Source organism: Thunnus maccoyii, chromosome 13 (genome assembly GCF_910596095.1).
Source record: "Thunnus maccoyii chromosome 13, fThuMac1.1, whole genome shotgun sequence".
NCBI classification, from domain to species: domain Eukaryota; kingdom Metazoa; phylum Chordata; class Actinopteri; order Scombriformes; family Scombridae; genus Thunnus; species Thunnus maccoyii.
The window spans coordinates 29,026,407-29,046,359 of NC_056545.1; the positions used below are offsets into that span (position 1 = coordinate 29,026,407).

The following is a 19,953-nucleotide window of genomic DNA, read 5'->3' on the forward strand; positions in this document are numbered from 1 at the left end:
TAAACTGAACTCTGTGTACCACTTCCAGTTGTATTAAGCCATGTTTAGTGGACATAGACGATGTGTGTATCAAGTCTAAGACAGAGTCCTGTTGGTCATGTGTTAAAACTACTCCAAGATCAGAGTCCCAGGCCATTTTTAAATTTTCAGTGGAGTGTGGGTTGATGTTGTTAATGAGCTCATAAATCTGGGATATCAATCCTGCGGTCTGAATTCAATTCAAGGATATGGTCTACGTGTGATTTTATGGGCTTATCTGGAAATGAATTAAATGTCTTTTGGACAAAGCTACGGATCTGTAAGTAATGGAAGAAATGGTTCTTAGGTAAGTTGTAAATTTGGGATAATTGAGAGAAAGATGCAAATATGTCTTCTATGTATAGATTATGGATTGATCTAATCCCTTTATTAAATCACAAAGTAAATGCGGGGTCTGTACAGGAGGGAATGAACATGTGATTTGATTTAATGAGGGAGACGGTAGAAGTTCCTTGCAGCCCAAAATGTCTTCTCAATTGAGCCCATATTCTTATTGAGTGATTAAATATCATATTTGAACTCAAATTATTGCCAAGAAGGGGCAAGGCTGCACAAACCTCTGAGCCCAAGTGGTGTTGGCATGATGAGAACTCTAATTGCACCCAGTCTGCCTTTCCTGTCTTTGAGCCAGTGAATTAACTTCTGAATGTTGCATGCTCACTAATAAAAAAAGAAATTAGGCAAATCAGACTTCCTGAGTGCTTTGGTCTTTGGAGATGGGTCTTGTTGATCCAACTATTCCCCCATATGATAGAGGTAATACTTTTACTCCTTATAAAGATCTGGAGTTGTTGATTGAGCACATTTTGAATCAATATCCAGGATTTTGTTGAGAAATGCCATATCATTTTGAGTTTTTTTTTTTTTTTGGATTGTAGAAGAATAAGCTATAATGTGGCATGTCTGGGGAGGTGTTTTTCTCTAGAAGAAAACTATCTTGGAAAATATTTGGGCTGAAATGAACTCTACACATTTGTCATCTGATGATAGACGAGGGTTGAATCTTGAGATTTTGTTTGGGGTGAGGGGGGTGGGGGGCATTGATTTGGAAGGATCATAGATCGCTAATTACCTCTTTAGAATGAAAAGAAATGTTTTTGTTCATTAATATGGCCGTCCCTCTGGCTTTTACGTTAAATTTGGAATGGTATACCTGACCAATCTAATATCATTTAAGACCAGCAACACTGGCATTACGAAGATGAGTTTCTTGTAAGAATACTATGTCTACCTTCATCTGTTTGGAAAGTACATAGCAACAGAGAGCAGGAATGGAGAAGAAGAGGGTAATGAGAGAGCAAAGGTAGGGAACAAGGAATAGAAATAAAGGGAAAAGAAAAAATGGTGGAGGGGGGGGTTTGATGTTAGAACCTTTAAGTGATGGACAAAGCAGCTGGATTTTATACACATTTGGCCCTTCAAACAATGAACTAGGGTAATAAAAAAGGAATTAGACCTTCAAAACTGTAAACTAGAGTAGTTGGTTCTATGTAAATCAAAGTATTAAGGCCTTAAAACATTCAGTTAGAGTTCTGAGCAATAAAGCTGTGGACAAGAGCCATTGGTTTCATCTTAAGAAAAGGAAAGGAAAAAAGGTATCCCACAATGCTCAGTGATTGACGCAACGTCTACACTGTAGTCCACATAAATATGGATCTCGTGCTCCTGTAGAACAGGGGACCTCTCTTTTATGCAAGCAGCACTATTCGTTGCTTCTTCCAGAAATGATAGAGACTGGTGAAGAAGGGACAAGGTGTGCCATCCTGGCTACCCTATGCGCTCTGTCCATGGTTAAAGGATGGGGGGAGGTGTCGGTACCAAATATTTCTCCTAGGCAGGATTCAATGAAAGAATTTGGTTGGGTGCCTTCAGCTCTCTCTGGTAAGCCTGTTATAGGGATGTTGCACCTTCTGGATCTGTTCCCGAGGTCATCGACCTTCAGCTTCAGTTTTTCGTTCTCCTTCATAAGGTTACCAATTATGTAGGGTAGTATCTAGTGTAGTTACTCTCACCTGGAAGTTGTTCATTGACGTTTCAATGACCTGAATTGTCAGGTCAAGTCTGGCGATAGTGGTTTGGTTGGATGAAATTTGTACTGTCTGTTTTGCAAAAATTCGCTCCTCCATGCTGGTGAGTAATTTCTGAATATCAGACAGAGATACCGCTGGGTTCTTGCAGGATTTTGAAGTTTTAAATGGGTGAATTATACAACAAATGTCAAATAAATTAACAGAGCGACGGAGCTCTTCCAATTTGCTACCTACTCCGCCATTCGCCAAACCAGAAGCCCGGCACAGTGGTAGTTTGAGCTAAATGCAAACACCAGCATGCTAACAGGCTGATATTTAGCAGGTACAATGTGTACTAAAGGTACCATAGGCACACCTTAAGCTTATTCATTACATGCAGACTTAGAAATGTAAAAATGAGACATGGTGGGTTTTAAAAGCAGTAACGCTAGCTCTATTTTTGGGTTTAGTACAGTGATAGGTCTGTGTCGTTTTTAGCCTAGCTTAGCAGAAAGACTGGAAGCAGTGGAAAACTGCAAGCCTACCTAACATCATCAAAGGTGAAAGAGTACATCCAACAACTCCAAAGCTGTCTTAAGCGAAGTTTCCATTCAGATGTAGTGCAAATTTTAAATGAATTTACAGAAAATTGGTAAAAGAAAATTAGGAGTAATGCATGTTTCCATCCACTGCTGTCATGCAAATATTTTTGGGTGGTTGAGATAAACAGCTTTTTTTCGATTTTCCAGTTGGGGACCATTAAACCGTTACAGAGGAAAGAGGTGCAACTAAATTACATAATTAAGAGTGGAATGGAATTACAGAGTGTAATTCCATTAAGTTGAAGAGTGTTACAGTCTCCTCATCACTCCAAACTGATCTAATGTTTTTGCCGCTATTTATTTTCTCTTCAGTGGAGTGGAGGCTTTAGTGGATGCATTAGTCACATGTTTCATGATTTATTCGCTAAGTGTGTTTTCCATTGTGCTCTGTTTTTTCCATTTGAAAATGCAAATAAAAATAGGTGGATGTAAACATACCCTTAGTTACACCTATTTCCTTCCTTCCTTTAATACATGGAGAAGTTGAACTATAACAAGACTAAGATTCTACAGACATGCTAGCTCTTCTGTAAGGTTGTACTTTGGTATAGAGATGCTTTGAGCTAAATTCTAACACCAGTGTAGTAACATGGTCGCAATGACAACGTTAACATACTGCTTTTTAGTAGGCATCTCAGTTTAGCTTTTTAGCAAGCTAACATTATCAAATTAACATTGAATACAAAGTATAGCTGAGGCTGAATGGAATATCATTAAATTTGCATTTGATCATAAACCAAAGTTCTGGATATATACCAGTTTTGATGATGGCACTAGATGAAAAATCAACGATTATAGTTATTAATATTCATCCTGAGGGGGGCATGAATGTCAGAACCAAATTTATTGACAATCCAACCAATAGTTGAGATATTTTACTCAAAACCACAAATGTCAACCGCATGGTGGTGCTAGAGAAAAGGTCAGGGGATCACCAAAGTCATTAGGATATATCCTGTGGGCACCATTAATATCTATACAAAATTTCACTTTAATACATCCAGTAGTTGTTTCAGTCTGGACCAGTGGTAGAGCGACTGACAGGCTGACATTGCCATCCATAGAGCCATGTTGCTAACATGGCTAAAAATATAGCAAACAGCATTAAGTGAGACATTAAAGGTTTCTCTTAATTTAAAATGTGTTGTAGCTAAATCTATCTTCCTCCTGTTGGTGTAAAACAGTCACAACCTTTGTGGTATCAGCTAACTGATCCCTCCAGCGAGCGTGTGAACACAACTGGGTGAGTAGAATTTAAATAGAGTATGATACAGCAGTAAGTTTGGAATTGCTGAAATTAGTTTGGGGACCACCAACTGCATTTTACACCGGGAACTTTTAAGAGTAGATGGAGCTTAACAACTGTATTCATACATTTGAGCAGTTTAATATTTATAGAGATGTAAAGAGAAAAGAATTAGAGGATGAGAGAGCTTTTTTCCTCTAGCTCTAAATGAAATGTCAGCTTCTGTATTTAAAACAATCTGTATCAGTCCACGCTCTGCCACAAAATCAAGACACATTTAGCAAATGAATCATTTATTGTCTACCACATCATGCACACATGAGTGCTCAAAGTCACTAGTTTTTTTTTTTCTCCAGAAATCGAAGTAAACAATTTTAAATGTGTGTCTGTGCAGCAACCTTAGATTTCACCAAAGAGGATAAATGATAAAGCAGCAAACATGGCATTCCAGGTCATCTAATTTAAAGAATGCTGCACCAGATGAACACGGGTGACCTCATCTGAACTGAGGGAATTGAGGCTCAATCTCTAACTGGAACGTTTTCACTGTTTTTCCCAGATTGATTCCTACCATTCTTGTGGAAAGTCAATAAAGTAGCAAAGGCATGTTCACTTCATAATAAGTGCCAGTTATTGTGTCTAGAATGAGTTTGATACCTGAAAAGGACTGTGCAAGACTGGCCAGCTGACCAGTGTGGATTTTAAACCTGAACATTTTATATTAAGACATTCTCATTTCGAACATTACTGTTGATGGACAAATTTATTTATGTTGCTTTTTCAGCGTTGGGGATGGGGACGCTGGAAGATCATCAGTTGATCCAAAGCAAAGAGCACCAATATACTGTATGTCAAAGCAACCACTGCAACTACACAAGCAACAACACTCAACTTGAAGGGAAACTCCACTGATTTTTCACGTGGAAGTGTGTTGACAGGTGTTGGGGAGTACTACTGCATATGTGAAAAAAGTAATATAAAGCCTTTTGTGGCTCCAGAGGGACCTCAAATGATGTCACCATCAGGTCAACATTTCTATACGTTAACACTTTGCTTTATGACCAAATGACTGCAAAACTATTGTCATCAGCCTCAGCTGTACATTGTGGTTTGTGCTAGTTACTCAAAGTCAGCATGGTAACATGATAAACTTGGATGGTGACCAACGTCATACCTGCTAAACATCAGCATGTTAGCATTATAAGTCCTATATTATAGATCTTGTGCTGCACATTTACCACTCTGGAACTCCTGCTGTATAAGTATAGCTCCATCTTTTCTCATTCCAGGAATACATCCCATCCACCGTATGCATAACACTGTGAGTAACAATATCGTCCTCCTTAAACCTACAAGCTACAATGCTAATGTTGCTAGCAGTAGACTGCTACGTTTCAGAGAGTCAAACTGTTATTGTAACAAACCTGGTAGCTGCATCTGCAAGCTGATATTTCACCAAGCAAATATCTTTTTTTGTCTGGTCTTTGTGTTTTGTACAATTCTGGAAATCCAGAAACACAAATAATTAGCTTTTCATCCATCTGTCAGTTCAAAAGCAGTGGTCAGCAGCAATTGGCTGTGCTTACAAAGATCAGCTCTGGTCATATTTCAACAAATTTTTGGAGCGCTTCTGCTCCACCCGACACATCTTGGACATCATTGTACACTAATACACATTTTGATAATAATTGGAAAAAAATCACTGCTCTAGTAGCCAATTTAAAAAGGGGGAAAGCTTCCTAGCTCCATGTGAATGTTTTCCTCTGGTCTTTTTGTTAAAATATGAATATGAGCTTTGTCAGCTTGCTTTCATCAAATCAATGCTAGATAGATGTTTTACTGTTCCTTTTTATGTTGGTTGTCAGTAGCTTTCATTTATCACAGAACAGACAGTGAACATGTTCACGGAGATCACATATTTCATTTTGCGACTGAGTACAAAGCCAGGGCCGAGCCAGAGTGGTTGTTTGACCCGTCCTGTATAATTTACGGGAGAGACGGATTAATAGAGGCCCTCCTGGAAAGCCACTGAGCGGCAGATCAGCTAAGAGACTACAGTGCCAACAAATCTCCAGCACTCAGCTGGTTCCAAATAGGGTGGGTTGGCACACACACAAACACACACACACACACACACACACACACACTCGCACAGACCCACTCAAACACCAACGACACAGTCGTCCAGCACAGGCCTAGTCCTGCTTGTCCTGCTAAGGGGCTGGCAGATGGAAATGCTCCGCCTGTTAAAGGATCAGGCTGTGGGCTACAGATCAGAACTAACATATGGGACTAGCAGTTTATAGTTGCAAAACTGGCTTAACTCATCTGTCTGTGTATATCAGAAAGTGTGTGTGTGTGTCTGTGTGTACATCTATCGTCAGGAGAAAGTCTTGCATGGCACTCTGCGCATTGATGCAGAGGACTTGCATTTATATTTGACAGTCTGGTTATTATCCATAGATCGGTGTTGAGGGCTTTCAGATGACAGGAACGTCAAAGAGAAGGGCTACGTTACTGACAAGATGCTGTTGTGTTTCTGCAGTTTCTGGCAGTCATCCTAATTGGAGCAGGCACTGCTCTTTGTATCCTTAGTTGGAGCTATACTACATTGGACATAAAATATAAAACACAAGAGAACTCTGTTGTTTACAGGTTATGTTATTAAGTTAAAAAGTAGACGTGTGTTTGATGGATTGGAATCCATGGATGAATATAAAATGTGAAGATATACAACAAAGCAGAATATACTTTTCATGTTGATACAGTACTGCATTCTTTATTGAACCCATTTCCTTTTCACCTGTTAAGTGATCACTCATATTGGTGAGGTTGGTAGTGAAGTGGTTAAATGTTGGCCTGACATTTCTCACAGTTAATGTAATGTTAAGTAACATTATAGTGCACTGTACAGTAAATAGGGAGTTACTTGGGTCACAGCCATTCCTTCTATTTCTGATTTAGTCTCTTAACTTGTAGTTGCTATTGTTGGCTGTAGTAAACACTTTGGAAACACAAGTCAAAAGTCTCGGTTCTGCTTGGTTCACATACACTGGATAACTTCTTAAAAAACAAAACCTTCAGCCTCACAGCAAGCTTCACCTACTCTCCCTTCCATCACTAGAGACCAGTGACTGGCCTGTTGGAACCTTCTGTCTGCTCAGGTCACAGGTTCTATTAGACCGATACAAAGCTTTCAAAGCATATAGAACATTAGTAAAAGATTTTTCTGTTACTGCTGACAATCATCGGCATGGCCATGAATGCACCAAATTTTCCACCATGTCATTTACTACAGAACAGTTTGACTCTTCCTCCCTCAGCTTGACAGAGCCCAGTCGCTCACTGCTTAGAGCAGCTGATGATGCACACCTGTTTTACTGTTACTGATTAAGCACATCTGCTTAAGCAAAAACAAAACACACACTCAAAAAAACAACTTAACAGCTGGACTGAAACCATTCAACAAAACATAACCTTGTGAAACACAAATTACTCGACTCAGTTAACAGTAACATGAAACGCTGAACGCAAATAAATGTCGATGTGTTCTCTTAACTTTTTCTGATGTTCAATGACTGTGATGAACTCAGGTGTAATCTGAAAGGTGTTGATGATGTCACTGATTGTGGATTGCTACCTGATACTTGTATTAAACAAGTGTGATCTCAATGTTGGTTACATAATAATAATAATAATAATAATAATAATAATAATGATTATTATTACAAAGTGTGTTTTGTAAAATGTATTAATTTTATTCTTTTATTATGTATGTACAAGTGCATGTGTGCATATGTATATACATATTCATGTAGTATTATTTTCACTTACTTTTGAAATGTTGTAACAAGAAATTGTTTAGTTTTTTGATTTCACAGGTTAACTGAGTTTTTTACACAAATAAACTGGTTGATTTTTGCTTTGTTGGTCTGACTATTCCAAAATTGTGCTATTTACAGTCTAATTATTATTAATAGTTAATATAATTGTGTTTGTAATAAAAAAAAATGGAATAATCAGCTTGTTACACAGTAATACAGTTGGTCCATGTCATGGAAAATAGTTTCTGATTTATTGAATCTGATACAGACATTTGCTAGGATGAAAACTAGTCTTCCCTCAAGATACTGACGGTCATGGTTGGGAAATCTGAACTGTTCAAACAAGCCTCACAGAAAGAAAGTAGAAGAGTTTTAGGATAAGGATACAAAATGTGCTTGCATGTGGCCCAATGTGTCACACTCAGTGTGCACAGAGGGCCGTGAGTTTTTTTTTTAATCTATTGATCTAACAAACAGACAGGGAAAAGCAAACACACATCTGAACTTCCTAAACATCAGTTCTTTTTTTTCCTCTTTTTACTTTCTGGTCATGGCTTTTTAACACTGACTTCACCTTCAGCTGTTCCTGGAGCAGCTGGGTCTAACTGCTGACTCCTCAGCCTTGAATTCAGAGGGCACTTCAGCCATCTCCTCATTTCATTTAATATATTTTCATTTGAAAAGAGGAAAATGTACATTAACCAAATATAACCAAGAAAGACCAGATTTTATCGGCAGTTTCTTTGCCTGATGTTGGCATCCTAGGACAATATGTACAATAGTGAAAAACAGACTACATTGTGATAAAAATGCTTATACAATACAGTTAAACAACATGAGTAGACAAAATCCAATAGCAGATGATACAGGTACAATATGAGTACAGTCATGTTATGATTTCTTAGCATTACACTTTGCTTGTGTCACTGAATTCCACTGATGTGATGCTCTGTAGGAAAAGACAGCCTGACTAAACTGCAGTTAGTCTTGCAGTTAATCAGTCTTTTCATCCTCACTTCTGTCTTCAGCACGGGAATTTAGGGTCTGATGGCACTGCTCCTCCTTTCTGACCTTTGCTATATACCCCTGAGCACAATCTTTTGAGTCTCTTCATTCTTTTAACCCTTAGTAACCTCTTTGCACTTTTCCAGTCAGTTGAGGAGCCCAAAGTAGGATCTCTTTTCGTATCCATCAATACTTGCTTCCTCTCCAGCAGAGTCACTGAGATTTTTACTTGGTTCCCATCTTCCTGCTGGCACTTTGTGATAGAAATGTTGATTTAGTGTGAAAGAATTAAATCCATGCAGTAGAAAGTCTTGCATGTGATGCCTGTAAGACTAGACACGTTCAAATGAGGTCTTCCACACACAATGGAAGTCCAGTCTTCCTAAGCACTACTTATGTGCAGTATATCCTATTTTGGGTGGTGTTGCCACATCCCCTCACACTAAAGTGTTGAGTGGTGCTCTCAGATAAATCCAACCACCTAGTGTGTGGTAAGTAGCTGAAAGCAGATGAAAGTAGAATAGACTGTTTTTAGCTTCCATAGCAAACTCAGCATGCTTATGGTCACAGCTAGAAAATGACTGCAAATCAATGTTGTTTTTTTTCCCCAAGTATCATTGTATAAATATATCCATGCATGCAAGGAGGATGATCCATCTGTCACAGCAAGGATCACTCAATAAATTCTCATAATCCTTCACTGAGTGCAACATAAGTGTGTGATACATCTCTGAGGTCTGAGATGACATTGAACAGAGTTCAGAGTGGATGTAGCCGTGTTAATCCATGTGTGTCCACACAGTATGTGGACATGCCCATAAATAGTCCACATGACCCTTACCCAGTATGTTAACTAATTCCTCTGTTGTGTCTGTAGTGGTTGTGACATGGTTGAGTGGGAAGTTCCCACTGAGGTGGTGACATCTGTGGGATGCTCTCTAGAGTGTCACACTGACATATGTTCCTCTTGTGGACAGTACAGTCATTTAATTGCAGGCTAGATTACTGTAGCTTCACACAGATTTTCATGCTCCAAGCAGTAAAGAGACCAATATTAGTTTTTATATGATCTGTGTGTTTTCACATAGTCCTGTCAGGCGTAGTCCACAGACACACCAGGCCTGTGCTTATTGGTCATCAGATCAATTATCAACAATTTAAGAAAAGATCACACAAAATGTTTTTTTCACTACTGATATTAAGGAACTACATTGTTATAGAAAATCTAAAATCTGCTCCCTACTGTGTATTTACAGGAGAGGTCTCTGGTAGAGGCATGTCTGCACACTTGCTCTTAATTTAAAGCAACCATTTGCATTTCTATCTACCAATCCTGACAAAGAGACCCTGCAGCTCCATTCTCCATATGCCTGATCACCAAAACTTTGTCCACCAATGTCCACAGCATCCGGCTCTGTCAAGGCTGCTGGAGACTATCTGCTGCCTTACTCGTGTCTCTAAAGCATTACATTCACTTGGGAGTGTGACTATTGACAGTTAATTTAAAATTAATTTTCAAGTATGTATTTGTAATTGTTCATGTTTGTCATTGGAGAGAGAGAGCCAAGCCTCTGTTCAGGCTCCTACTATGATCATATGTACTGCATTTTAATGATATAGTTGTTCTCATTTACATATTTTTCTGTTTCTGTTGTCAGACGTTAGAAGTAGTGTGACATACTACCTGTTACCCAGAAGTCATTACCAAAGTGTTGTGCTGGAGACAAAATCATTATTTTATGATCATTAAATTGTTTGACAAAATGAACAGAAATACAGGTTAGTGGCAGCATGTCAGTATAGCCAACTCACAGAGGAATCTCTTTAGGTCGTTTGTTTGTTGGGGAGTGAAGACATTAAAAAATATGTACAGTTTTTATTTCAGTCAGCGCAGCAACAACTGTTCTATCTAAGATATCTCAATATATAAGAATGTGACTCAAAGAGTGATGTTCAAAATGGAACCATCTATCTATCCCTACTCAGTCATGTGTCAACCATTATTTAAAAGCAGTGTTTCTATTTCTTGCTATAGCACAGGTGACTTCATAGAAAATTTTTTTCCTCAAAAAAAAAGGCGACAGATTCCTGGAAGTTTCTTCACATGTGGTTCTTGTGTTGTTCTCCACCAGGCCCTCCGTTCATTGTTTCACCACCAGGGAACATTACAGTGAACATCTCGCAGGACGCCTTCTTCACCTGCCAGGCGGAGGCCTACCCTCGTAACCTGACCTACACCTGGTTCTGGGAGGAGGAAAACGTCTTCTTCAAGAAGTAAAGTTATGATCGGGTTCATTATTGTCTTCCATATCACCTCACCTGTCTGTGCCTGCTGCTCACCAGCCGCTGTCAAGAGTCTCGTCTTGTGTTGTCGTTTTTTGTGGCGGAGAGAAATAATATAACTTTAACATTTAATAAAATAAGATAACTTTTACATTTAACCAAAAAAGGTATGAATGACATTCTAATGATGGTCTGGCAAAGTTATAGACAGAATTATGCCTTTTGATGTAGCAGTTATTTAGAATGTTAGGAATCTTAAATTCAAACATTTAAAGTATCACACTTTCAGTAGCTGCGGTGTAAAAGTAACTAGGAAAAGTCATTTCTACATGATGATGAAAAGCAATATTCTCATCTTCATACTTTTAAATATTTATGACTGTAATATGTATTTTTTGTTAAATATTTTTTAGTATTAATTGTATGTTACATTTTATTTTATTTTGACTCTGTGATTTAAACTTGGGCTCCTTAAGTTGGCTATTTCCTAAAGTTTAGCTAAAATCTACAATACTTGTGGCATTATTAGAATAAGATGTTGATGTCACATGTTCAGTATGGGTGCTGAGCGAACACAGACAAGAATCTAAAAGCAATAATAAAGCAGACAGCAGAGGCAATAAATACTGAAAGAAACCCATTTGGAAGAATAAAACGTTGACATTGTATGTTTCTGCAAACCCCAAATACATTGAATCTCTATGTTTCAATGTTGATCACATTTCAAACTTTGCACGTCATGTAATGTTGCATTAAATGGCCTTTAACAGTTGAATAATGATGTTTTATGGTGTGACAACACTGTGGTTATAGTTTGGTTAGGTTTAGGCACAAAAACCACTTGGTTAGGGTTAGTAAAAAGATCACAGTTTGGGTTAAAATACCTGGTTTTGTCACCAGAAGAATGACTGCAAATATCTCAATGTCTTGCTAAAAATACCTGGTTTTGCTGGTTGAAACAGGAAGCGAGCAGTGGTCTTGATGCAACTAATTTTCTAGCCAACCCCCCCCCCCCCCCCCCACCCGCCTCCTCCTGACGCGGAAGCGAGCTCATATAGATGTCATCTGAACTACGTCACTTTCCCTATGATACGTATTGTAGAAATGTTGACATGCTATGTGTCAATGTATTGAGACGTAGAGATTCAGCGTATCCGGGGTTTGCAGAAACATTTCATTCTGGCGACTGAGCTGTTGAAAAAACAGCAGAGCAGAGGCAACAGATGACAGGAATAAAACTGCATCACTCAGAGTTTAACTGATTTAAATCATCTATTTGTTCTGCTCAGAGGGGAATTGACTTGAATTATCCAAATAATAAATAATTTGTCTCAACCAATCAAATATTTTATTATGCAGGAACTAAAACATTAGTGGTTAACACGGTCACCTCACAGCAAGAAGGTTCTGGGTTTAAACCCACTGGCCGGTTGGGGTCTTCCTGTTAGGAGTTTATATGTTCTCCTCATTGCCTGCATGGGTTCTCTCTGGGTGCTCCGGCTTCCTCCCACAGACCAAAAACATGCAGGTTAATTGGTGACTCTTAAAATTGCCTGTCAGTGTGAATGGTTGTCTGTCTCTATATATGTTAGCCCTGTGATTGACTGGCAGCCTCTCCAGGGTGTACACCACCTCTCGCCCAATGTCAGCTGAGGTTGGCTCCAGGTCCCCCGCGACCCTCTAGAGGATAAGCGGTAAAGAAAATGGACGGACGGAAGGATGGATGGAAGATCCATGCAGTTCAAAGTCTTGCATGTGATGCCTGTAGGACTAGACACGTTCAAACGAGGTCTTCCACACACAATGGAAGTCCAGTCTTCCTAAGCACTACTTATATGCAGTATATCCTATTTTGGGTGGTGTTGCCACATCCACTCACACTAAAGTGTTGAGTGGTGCTCTCAGATAAATCCAACCACCTAGTGTGTGGTAAGTAGCTGAAAGCAGATGAAAGTAGAATAGACTGTTTTTAGCTTCCATAGCAAACTCAGCATGCTTATGGTCACAGCTAGAAAATGACTGCAAATCAATGTTGTTTTTTTCCCCAAGTATCATTGTATAAATATATCCATGCATGCAAGGAGGATGATCCATCTGTCACAGCAAGGATCACTCAATAAATTCTCATAATCCTTCACTGAGTGCAACATAAGTGTGTGATACATCTCTGAGGTCTGAGATGACATTGAACAGAATTCAGAGTGGATGTAGCCGTGTTAATCCATGTGTGTCCACACAGTATGTGGACATGCCCATAAATAGTCCACATGACCCTTACCCAGTATGTTAACTAATTCCTCTGTTGTGTCTGTAGTGGTTGTGACATGGTTGAGTGGGAAGTTCCCACTGAGGTTGTGACATCTGTGGGATGCTCTCTAGAGTGTCACACTGACATATGTTCCTCTTGTGGACAGTACAGTCATTTAATTGCAGGCTAGATTACTGTAGCTTCACACAGATTTTCATGCTCCAAGCAGTAAAGAGACCAATATTAGTTTTTATATGATCTGTGTGTTTTCACATAGTCCTGTCAGACGTAGTCCACAGACACACCAGGCCTGTGCTTATTGGTCATCAGATCAATTATCAACAATTTAAGAAAAGATCACACAAAATGTTTTTTTCACTAATATTAAGGAACTACATTGTTATAGAAAATCTAAAATCTGCTCCCTACTGTGTATTTACAGGAGAGGTCTTACAGAGAGGATTGCTCTGTCCACCAATGTCCAGCTCTGTCTCTGACTCTATGTGGATTAACACATTAATCAAAAAAAAAAGTTCTAAAATGAATGAGTTGGTTCTCATTCTTTGGTTAATACAGTAATTCCCTAAATCAATGTTAGTAGTAATCCTCTGGTTAAAGTTCCTCCATCGTGGCAGTGGTGTCTACATTGAAAGCTTTCCAGCAGTTATGTGAGTTCATCTCCTTTCAGACATGCACTTCTGTCTGTAAATGTGATGACAATTAAACATCTCAGCGCTCCCTGTTAACCTACTGGTTAAGACTTGTACCACATAACTGCAATGTCTGTGGTTGGATTCCAGCAGCTGACCTTTGCTGCAAGTTTCCTGTCATCTCTCAACTGTTGCTGCAAAATGAAAGCATACAAACGCCCCCCCCCCAAAAAAATATATAAAATAACAATAACAAAGAAAAAAAAACATGTTGTCTGTAATTTGAATAATCCCTCAAGTCACTTTAACATAAAAGTCACAACAGCAATCTTTCTAGGTTGCATCTGTACATTTTCAACATGATACAGGTCTGAATGTAATGTTGTCAAACGCAAGTAAAAGCTGCAGCAGCACAAGGTTAAATACACACAAAGAGATGAAATGGACCTCTCGTTTCCTGATTAAGATCGCTGTAATACATTTCTAACTTAATTATCATCTCATTTACTCAAAGACAATCAAATCTGTTTAATAAAGCAGGAAACGCTGTGAATGGGCAGATTTATGTTGTCAAGGAGATTCATCATGTCAGATCAGTCTATAAAACATATTTCTCCTGTTGATGTGCAGGAAAAAGAGCACCCTCTACTACAGTAATAATCAGAGCAGCACCCCCTCCTTCAACTTTCATCTCTGCACACTGCATGGATGAATAAATGAATATCCTGCAACGTTTTACATACAGCATGTGAGCAAATAGGAATGAAATGTAAGTCTTAACATCTTGTGCACTCTCTGGCTTTAGAAAGTGGGCAGCAGAATTTTGAAGTAAATCGTGACACTGATGAGAATATTCACACTAACGATGGTCAAGGTCAGAGTATCTGCAGGTCTTGAAAAATCCCATAAAGGAATGAATTTAGTTTCCTCAAAAAAGGGCCTTTAAAGGTCTTGAATATTTTCTCTTGCCTGCTGTTGGCAGTAATGTTATAAAATGTTTTTCTCAGGAGACGTTGTACATCTACGTATAAGCTATAAGTGAGACTGTATAGCAGGAACCTGTTTAATCCTTTTCTGTGGAGTTTCAGTCAGCACCATCAGACCATGTCTACACTGAAAGCCACGTTTTTCAGGCGTCAGTCTCACGCATGCCTGATGGAAAAGATAAATTCCTATTTCGATCAATACAGCTGTCCACACAACCTGTGTAATCGCTCACGTTTCACACGCTGAACCATGAACCGAAGCGTATTTTAGGCTTCAAGTCTACTTTCCTCCATTTTACGCATGTACAGTCATTATGTATAGGGCTCTGAGCGCTTCCAAACGTGGGTGACCTACACTCAACACTGCACCTGAATGCATCAGATGTAGACACGCAGACGGAGCACTCGCTGCTGCTGTAGCTAGCAGTAGTTTTTAGCTACAGCAGCTAGCAGTAGTTTTTAGCTACAGTAGCTAGCAGTAGTTTTTAGCTACAGTAGCGAGCAGTAGTTTTTAGCTACAGTAGCTAGCAGTAGTTTTTAGCTACAGCAGCTACCAGTAGTTTTTAGCAACAGTAGCTACCAGTAGTTTTTAGCTACAGTAGCTAGCAGTAGTTTTTAGCTACAGCAGCTAGCAGTAGTTTTTAGCTACGGTAGCTAGCAGTAGTTTTTAGCTACAGCAGCTAGCAGTAGTTTTTAGCTACGGTAGCTAGCAGTAGTTTTAATTAATTTAAATGAGTAAATCATTTTTCATTGTAATTTTATGCCGCATGTCCAGGTCTAGGTTGCATTAATTGATTAATTATATCATTAGGAATGATGGTTATATACTGCTGGGAAGTAATGACAATAATAAATAATTCTTGGCCATATAGTTCTCACTGGTTTTCCATCATCCTTTCATACTTTGGTTGGTATGATTGTGAAACAGGTGTTGCACTCTATGTGATATTGAAAGAGTCTTAAAAAGTATTGAATGTAACATGAGGAACCCTGCAGAAACTCTGTTGCTCATGCACGCAGCTCTTCCTGTAACAGTCCTGTCATGTCTGAATAAAGCCACAGGGAGCATTTGTGTTAAAAAAAAAAAAAAAAAAAGCCATCACTTTAACACAGCATGTGTATGTGAATGAATCATTGTAGAAAAGTTTTCCATGTAGAGAGAAGAGTGAGCTGATGTCATTCTAAGCCATTTCACCAGATATTTACACAGCTGTAAATCCACGTTATTAACGTCAAAGTCAATCAGTCAGTAGGCACGTCTCTTTCTCTGCGATGACTTTTCCCGCCGTTGATGTGTGGAAGCTGTTCAGACAGAGACAATGCACATGTCCATTCTGCTTACCCCCAAACTGCCCCACAGCAACAAAACCTTGAAGTTCAGTTTATGATCAATGTGCTTCAATGCGCTGTCTCTGAAGAAGACAGAGCAGACAGTATATGTCCAATATACAGTAGCTGAACAAAGGGGCATCTCCCCTTTTTTTTTTTTTTTGCAAGTGTCACAATTTCATGCCAGCAAAATAATGATTAAATGGTCTTTACAGCATATACTGTGCGTTCCATTCAGATATTTGTATCTTCCACAGATGATATACAATTTAAACTTTTAAAATCAAACCATTAAGCTCCTGAGTAATAAGTTATCTCCTCAAAGTCACAGGAGGGTCACTGACTGTGTGCTGTCACAGCTTCTGGTTTGATTTGTTTTCCGATGTTGTAGTCTGTATTACAGCTTTCATTATTTTCACTTTTGTGTTTACACGAGGAGGTAACCAGAGGAATTAATGTTAAACCAGGAAACAAGTCTCCCTGTTTGTCCTCAAAGTTCTAGAAGGACATGTTTGTGGTGTTTATCTTAAAAGAGGTGATTCTGACAGTTATCTAGAGCAGACAGTCAGATATCTTGTTTCTATTATAAACAACCACTCTCCTTCATGTGTAAACAGACAGACAACAAGAAACAAAGGCTGGAAGGCTGACAGAATTGGCTGCAGTATATTCCTGTTCCTCTGGCAGCTGCTTCATCACCTCTCAGGTCTGCAGCAGCATCATCAGGATGAACATGCACACGTCTTCTGGTGAAACGTTCACCCAGATCCTCACCTTGCTGTCCTACTTTTCTCATGATAATGTACGGGCTCAGTGATTAAAGCAGAGTGTGAATACAGCTGGCAAGGTCAAACAGTTAGAACAACGGGAAAAAGAAAACTAAATAGCCAAAAACCAATGGGAAAGATGTAATAAACCATAAGTAAAGTTAAGAATAAATTAACTCTGTTCCAGTTTTTCTTTTAGGAGCTCCTGTCCTCTGGAAGGGAGAGCCAGCAGATGTGTATTCTCAGAGTAATTAATTGTTAATGCCGATCAGTTTCTGTGAGTGAAGTAACTAGCATGCTGTGCTGGTGAATCAGCTCACCGCTATGCGTATTGTGAGAGAAATGACACCAGGCTCAAGCGATCAGTAATGCCTTCAAATCATATTTCATATTTCTCCCACACAGTAGCCGCCATAGTTTACAGAGATTTTCTGTGCAAAAATTGGCTCATGCAACATTTATGATATATTTTGAGTATTTTTTAAAAGAATGGGATAAAAAAAATGACAGTCTGGAATAAAAGTTATCTCTAGTCGCAGTGCCTGCAGACATGGTGGGAGATGCAGATCTTGTTGCTCCTGGCGGTGTCATTATTTTACTGGCTATTATTCTACATCCCACTAAACTGAGGACTTAATGGAGCAGTTTGTCAATTTTTTAAAGATCCTTTTAAATTTGACATCCATTTCCTCTCATGTTTCAGTCAGAGACACAGCTCTCTGAAGTGCGAGGCTTTTGTATTTTTGGCTGAACCGGCCGTAAACCAGCCCTTTAACCCTGAGTGTCTGTCTGTTACTGACTCACCGTGTGATGAAGGTACACCATTGGTCAGATGGCCCATTGGCCATTGCGCTTTCAAAATGATTGAGTGCAAACAGTTTTCTTTTACGTCATCAGGGGGCGTTGACAGCGCTTCCGCAGTCATGTCTGCAGGCACTCAGCCTCTCAGCGGGACTGATGCAGCCCCGAGCTCTACTCTACCAGACTGAGCGTGAGCGCAGCCCCGAAATAAGTTTTAAAAACAAACATTTACTTACTGAAGCGTCACAGAGGCTCCAACACTGACAGGAGCAGCAACCCGCGGAAGGTCCACAGACACAGTCACGTTTCACATGTGCGCACTAGTAAACAGGGTGCTGTAGGAGTGTTTTTCTAATGCGTACAGCACCTTGAGTTACAACTACTGCATGAAAAGTGTTATACAAATACATAAACTTACATAAAAACAAACATCTTAAAAATGATGGTAACCAGGCGACGTACAAATGAAAAGCTCTCTGGTGTTACATGCATGCTGCAGCCACCTTGTCTTGTTAAACCAAGAATCTTTTTTTTAAATCTGAAATCTCAGTCAACCGAGATACTGCTCTGCAAAAAATGCAGCATGAAAGTGACACAGCAACAATGGTTACCAAATGTAATGTCTTCATCAGGGATGATGTCATCTCTCTTCTCTCCGTTCTTCTCTCCCAAGACCCATATAACCGACCGCTGCTCGCTGCATACTTTACTCACAGTCTGATTTGGAATTTTTGAGGGAACAGAGCAAGTGAATGTAAAAGAACTGTTGCCTTGACTACTGCAAGTGGCCGGTCACCAGTAACAGCACACCCAGACCACTGAGCTGGCTCAAAACTCATCCCAGCTCACAGACAGACAGAGCCACATGTTCTGCAAACCCTCAATAACTGACAGTGTGTCCTTTTGTTTGACTGTAATATTGTATTTTAAAGGGACAATCCACCAATTTGCTCATAAATCATCTCACAGAGCGCCCTCAGTCTATTTCTGTTGCATTTAGTGAAGCTAATCTGGACAGACAGCTGTTTAAATCACACAAATGTCCCGCTGTATAGGTCTTGAACTTATCAATGCTATCTACATTGATTGATCAAAGCCCCCAGTCTGTTTGTGAACTGCCTGTTTCACTACAGAGCAGATTCCCCTCACTTGCTACGGTGGGCGGGGAAATAAAATCACTGAATCAATAAATACAACTGTCAATTCACACTGTCAATTTCTTCCCATGGAGCCCACATGAAAACTATTTTTGTCAGTAAATATCTACTGTCAGTCAGCCTGGTGAAGGCAGTTTGGCCGGCTGCTGTCCTCCCAGCTCACCAGGAGCTGCAGCTGACGGACGGCTGCTTCTGTGGACACTGAACGCAGGTCGGGGGTTGGTGTTGATTGAAGGGATAGAGTGCGCTTATGTGCTGCTCACGTCCCAGTTACTGTGGGTTCCCAGTGAGAGTGAGTTTGGGCTTGTAGGGAGGGGTGAAGCGCACCGCTGGAGAGGAAAAGGGGTGCGCTGGATTTATAACACAAGACAAAACGAGAGCGTCATTGTGAAATGGAATGCAGCATAATAATTGTTTCATCTCGATTATCTTGTTTTCATAATCGTTGGAAGCCAAAATCATAATTGAGACCTTTTAAATGTGATTTACAATAGTTTATATAGATTTATTTGCAATGTCTGTTTCATACTCGTCATGGTGATGTGTACAAGGCTTTTAATTGGCTGTCTTTAAATGCCAGAAGAATTTTTCAGTAGTTCAAATTTGTTTAAAATGCATTTTTAATGACCCAGTTTATTTGTAGTATTATTTACAGCCATGTACATCAGTATGTTTACTAAGACTGATCAGACCAGATTGCCTCTCTGCACCCAAAAAGCATTCTGTTGTAAAGAGTTATGAAGTTATGTGTACTTGTCATAAGGAATCCTACCCAGTCTGTGATAATAGTTTGTATAATGTCTTCTCTGGCTCTGGAGGGAGCTTTCCCATATTTGGAAGAAAACAACGACCCTGCTGCTAGCTAGTAAAATGTTATGACTTGTCAGCACTGTCTTGAAAAAGAGACGATGCATCTCTAGAGGTTAGTCCTGGTAATACTGTAGGATTCAAATCTAGGATTCAGTGTTTTTGGAGTCTGACCCATACTAGGGATTAATAGTCTGGAT

General features: G+C 39.4%; 1 protein-coding gene across 5 annotated transcripts in view; it reads left to right on the forward strand.

The window, feature by feature from the left end:
- LOC121910731 (protein turtle homolog B-like) overlaps positions 1-19,953 on the forward strand; it is a 155,339-nt gene that overhangs the window by 83,449 nt on the left and 51,937 nt on the right. For all 5 annotated transcript variants that reach the window (XM_042432032.1, XM_042432030.1, XM_042432031.1 and 2 more), the window contains exon 6: positions 10,858-10,999. In XM_042432032.1, the coding sequence (XP_042287966.1) occupies positions 10,858-10,999 (142 nt within the window). The remainder of the gene's footprint in view (positions 1-10,857; positions 11,000-19,953) is intronic.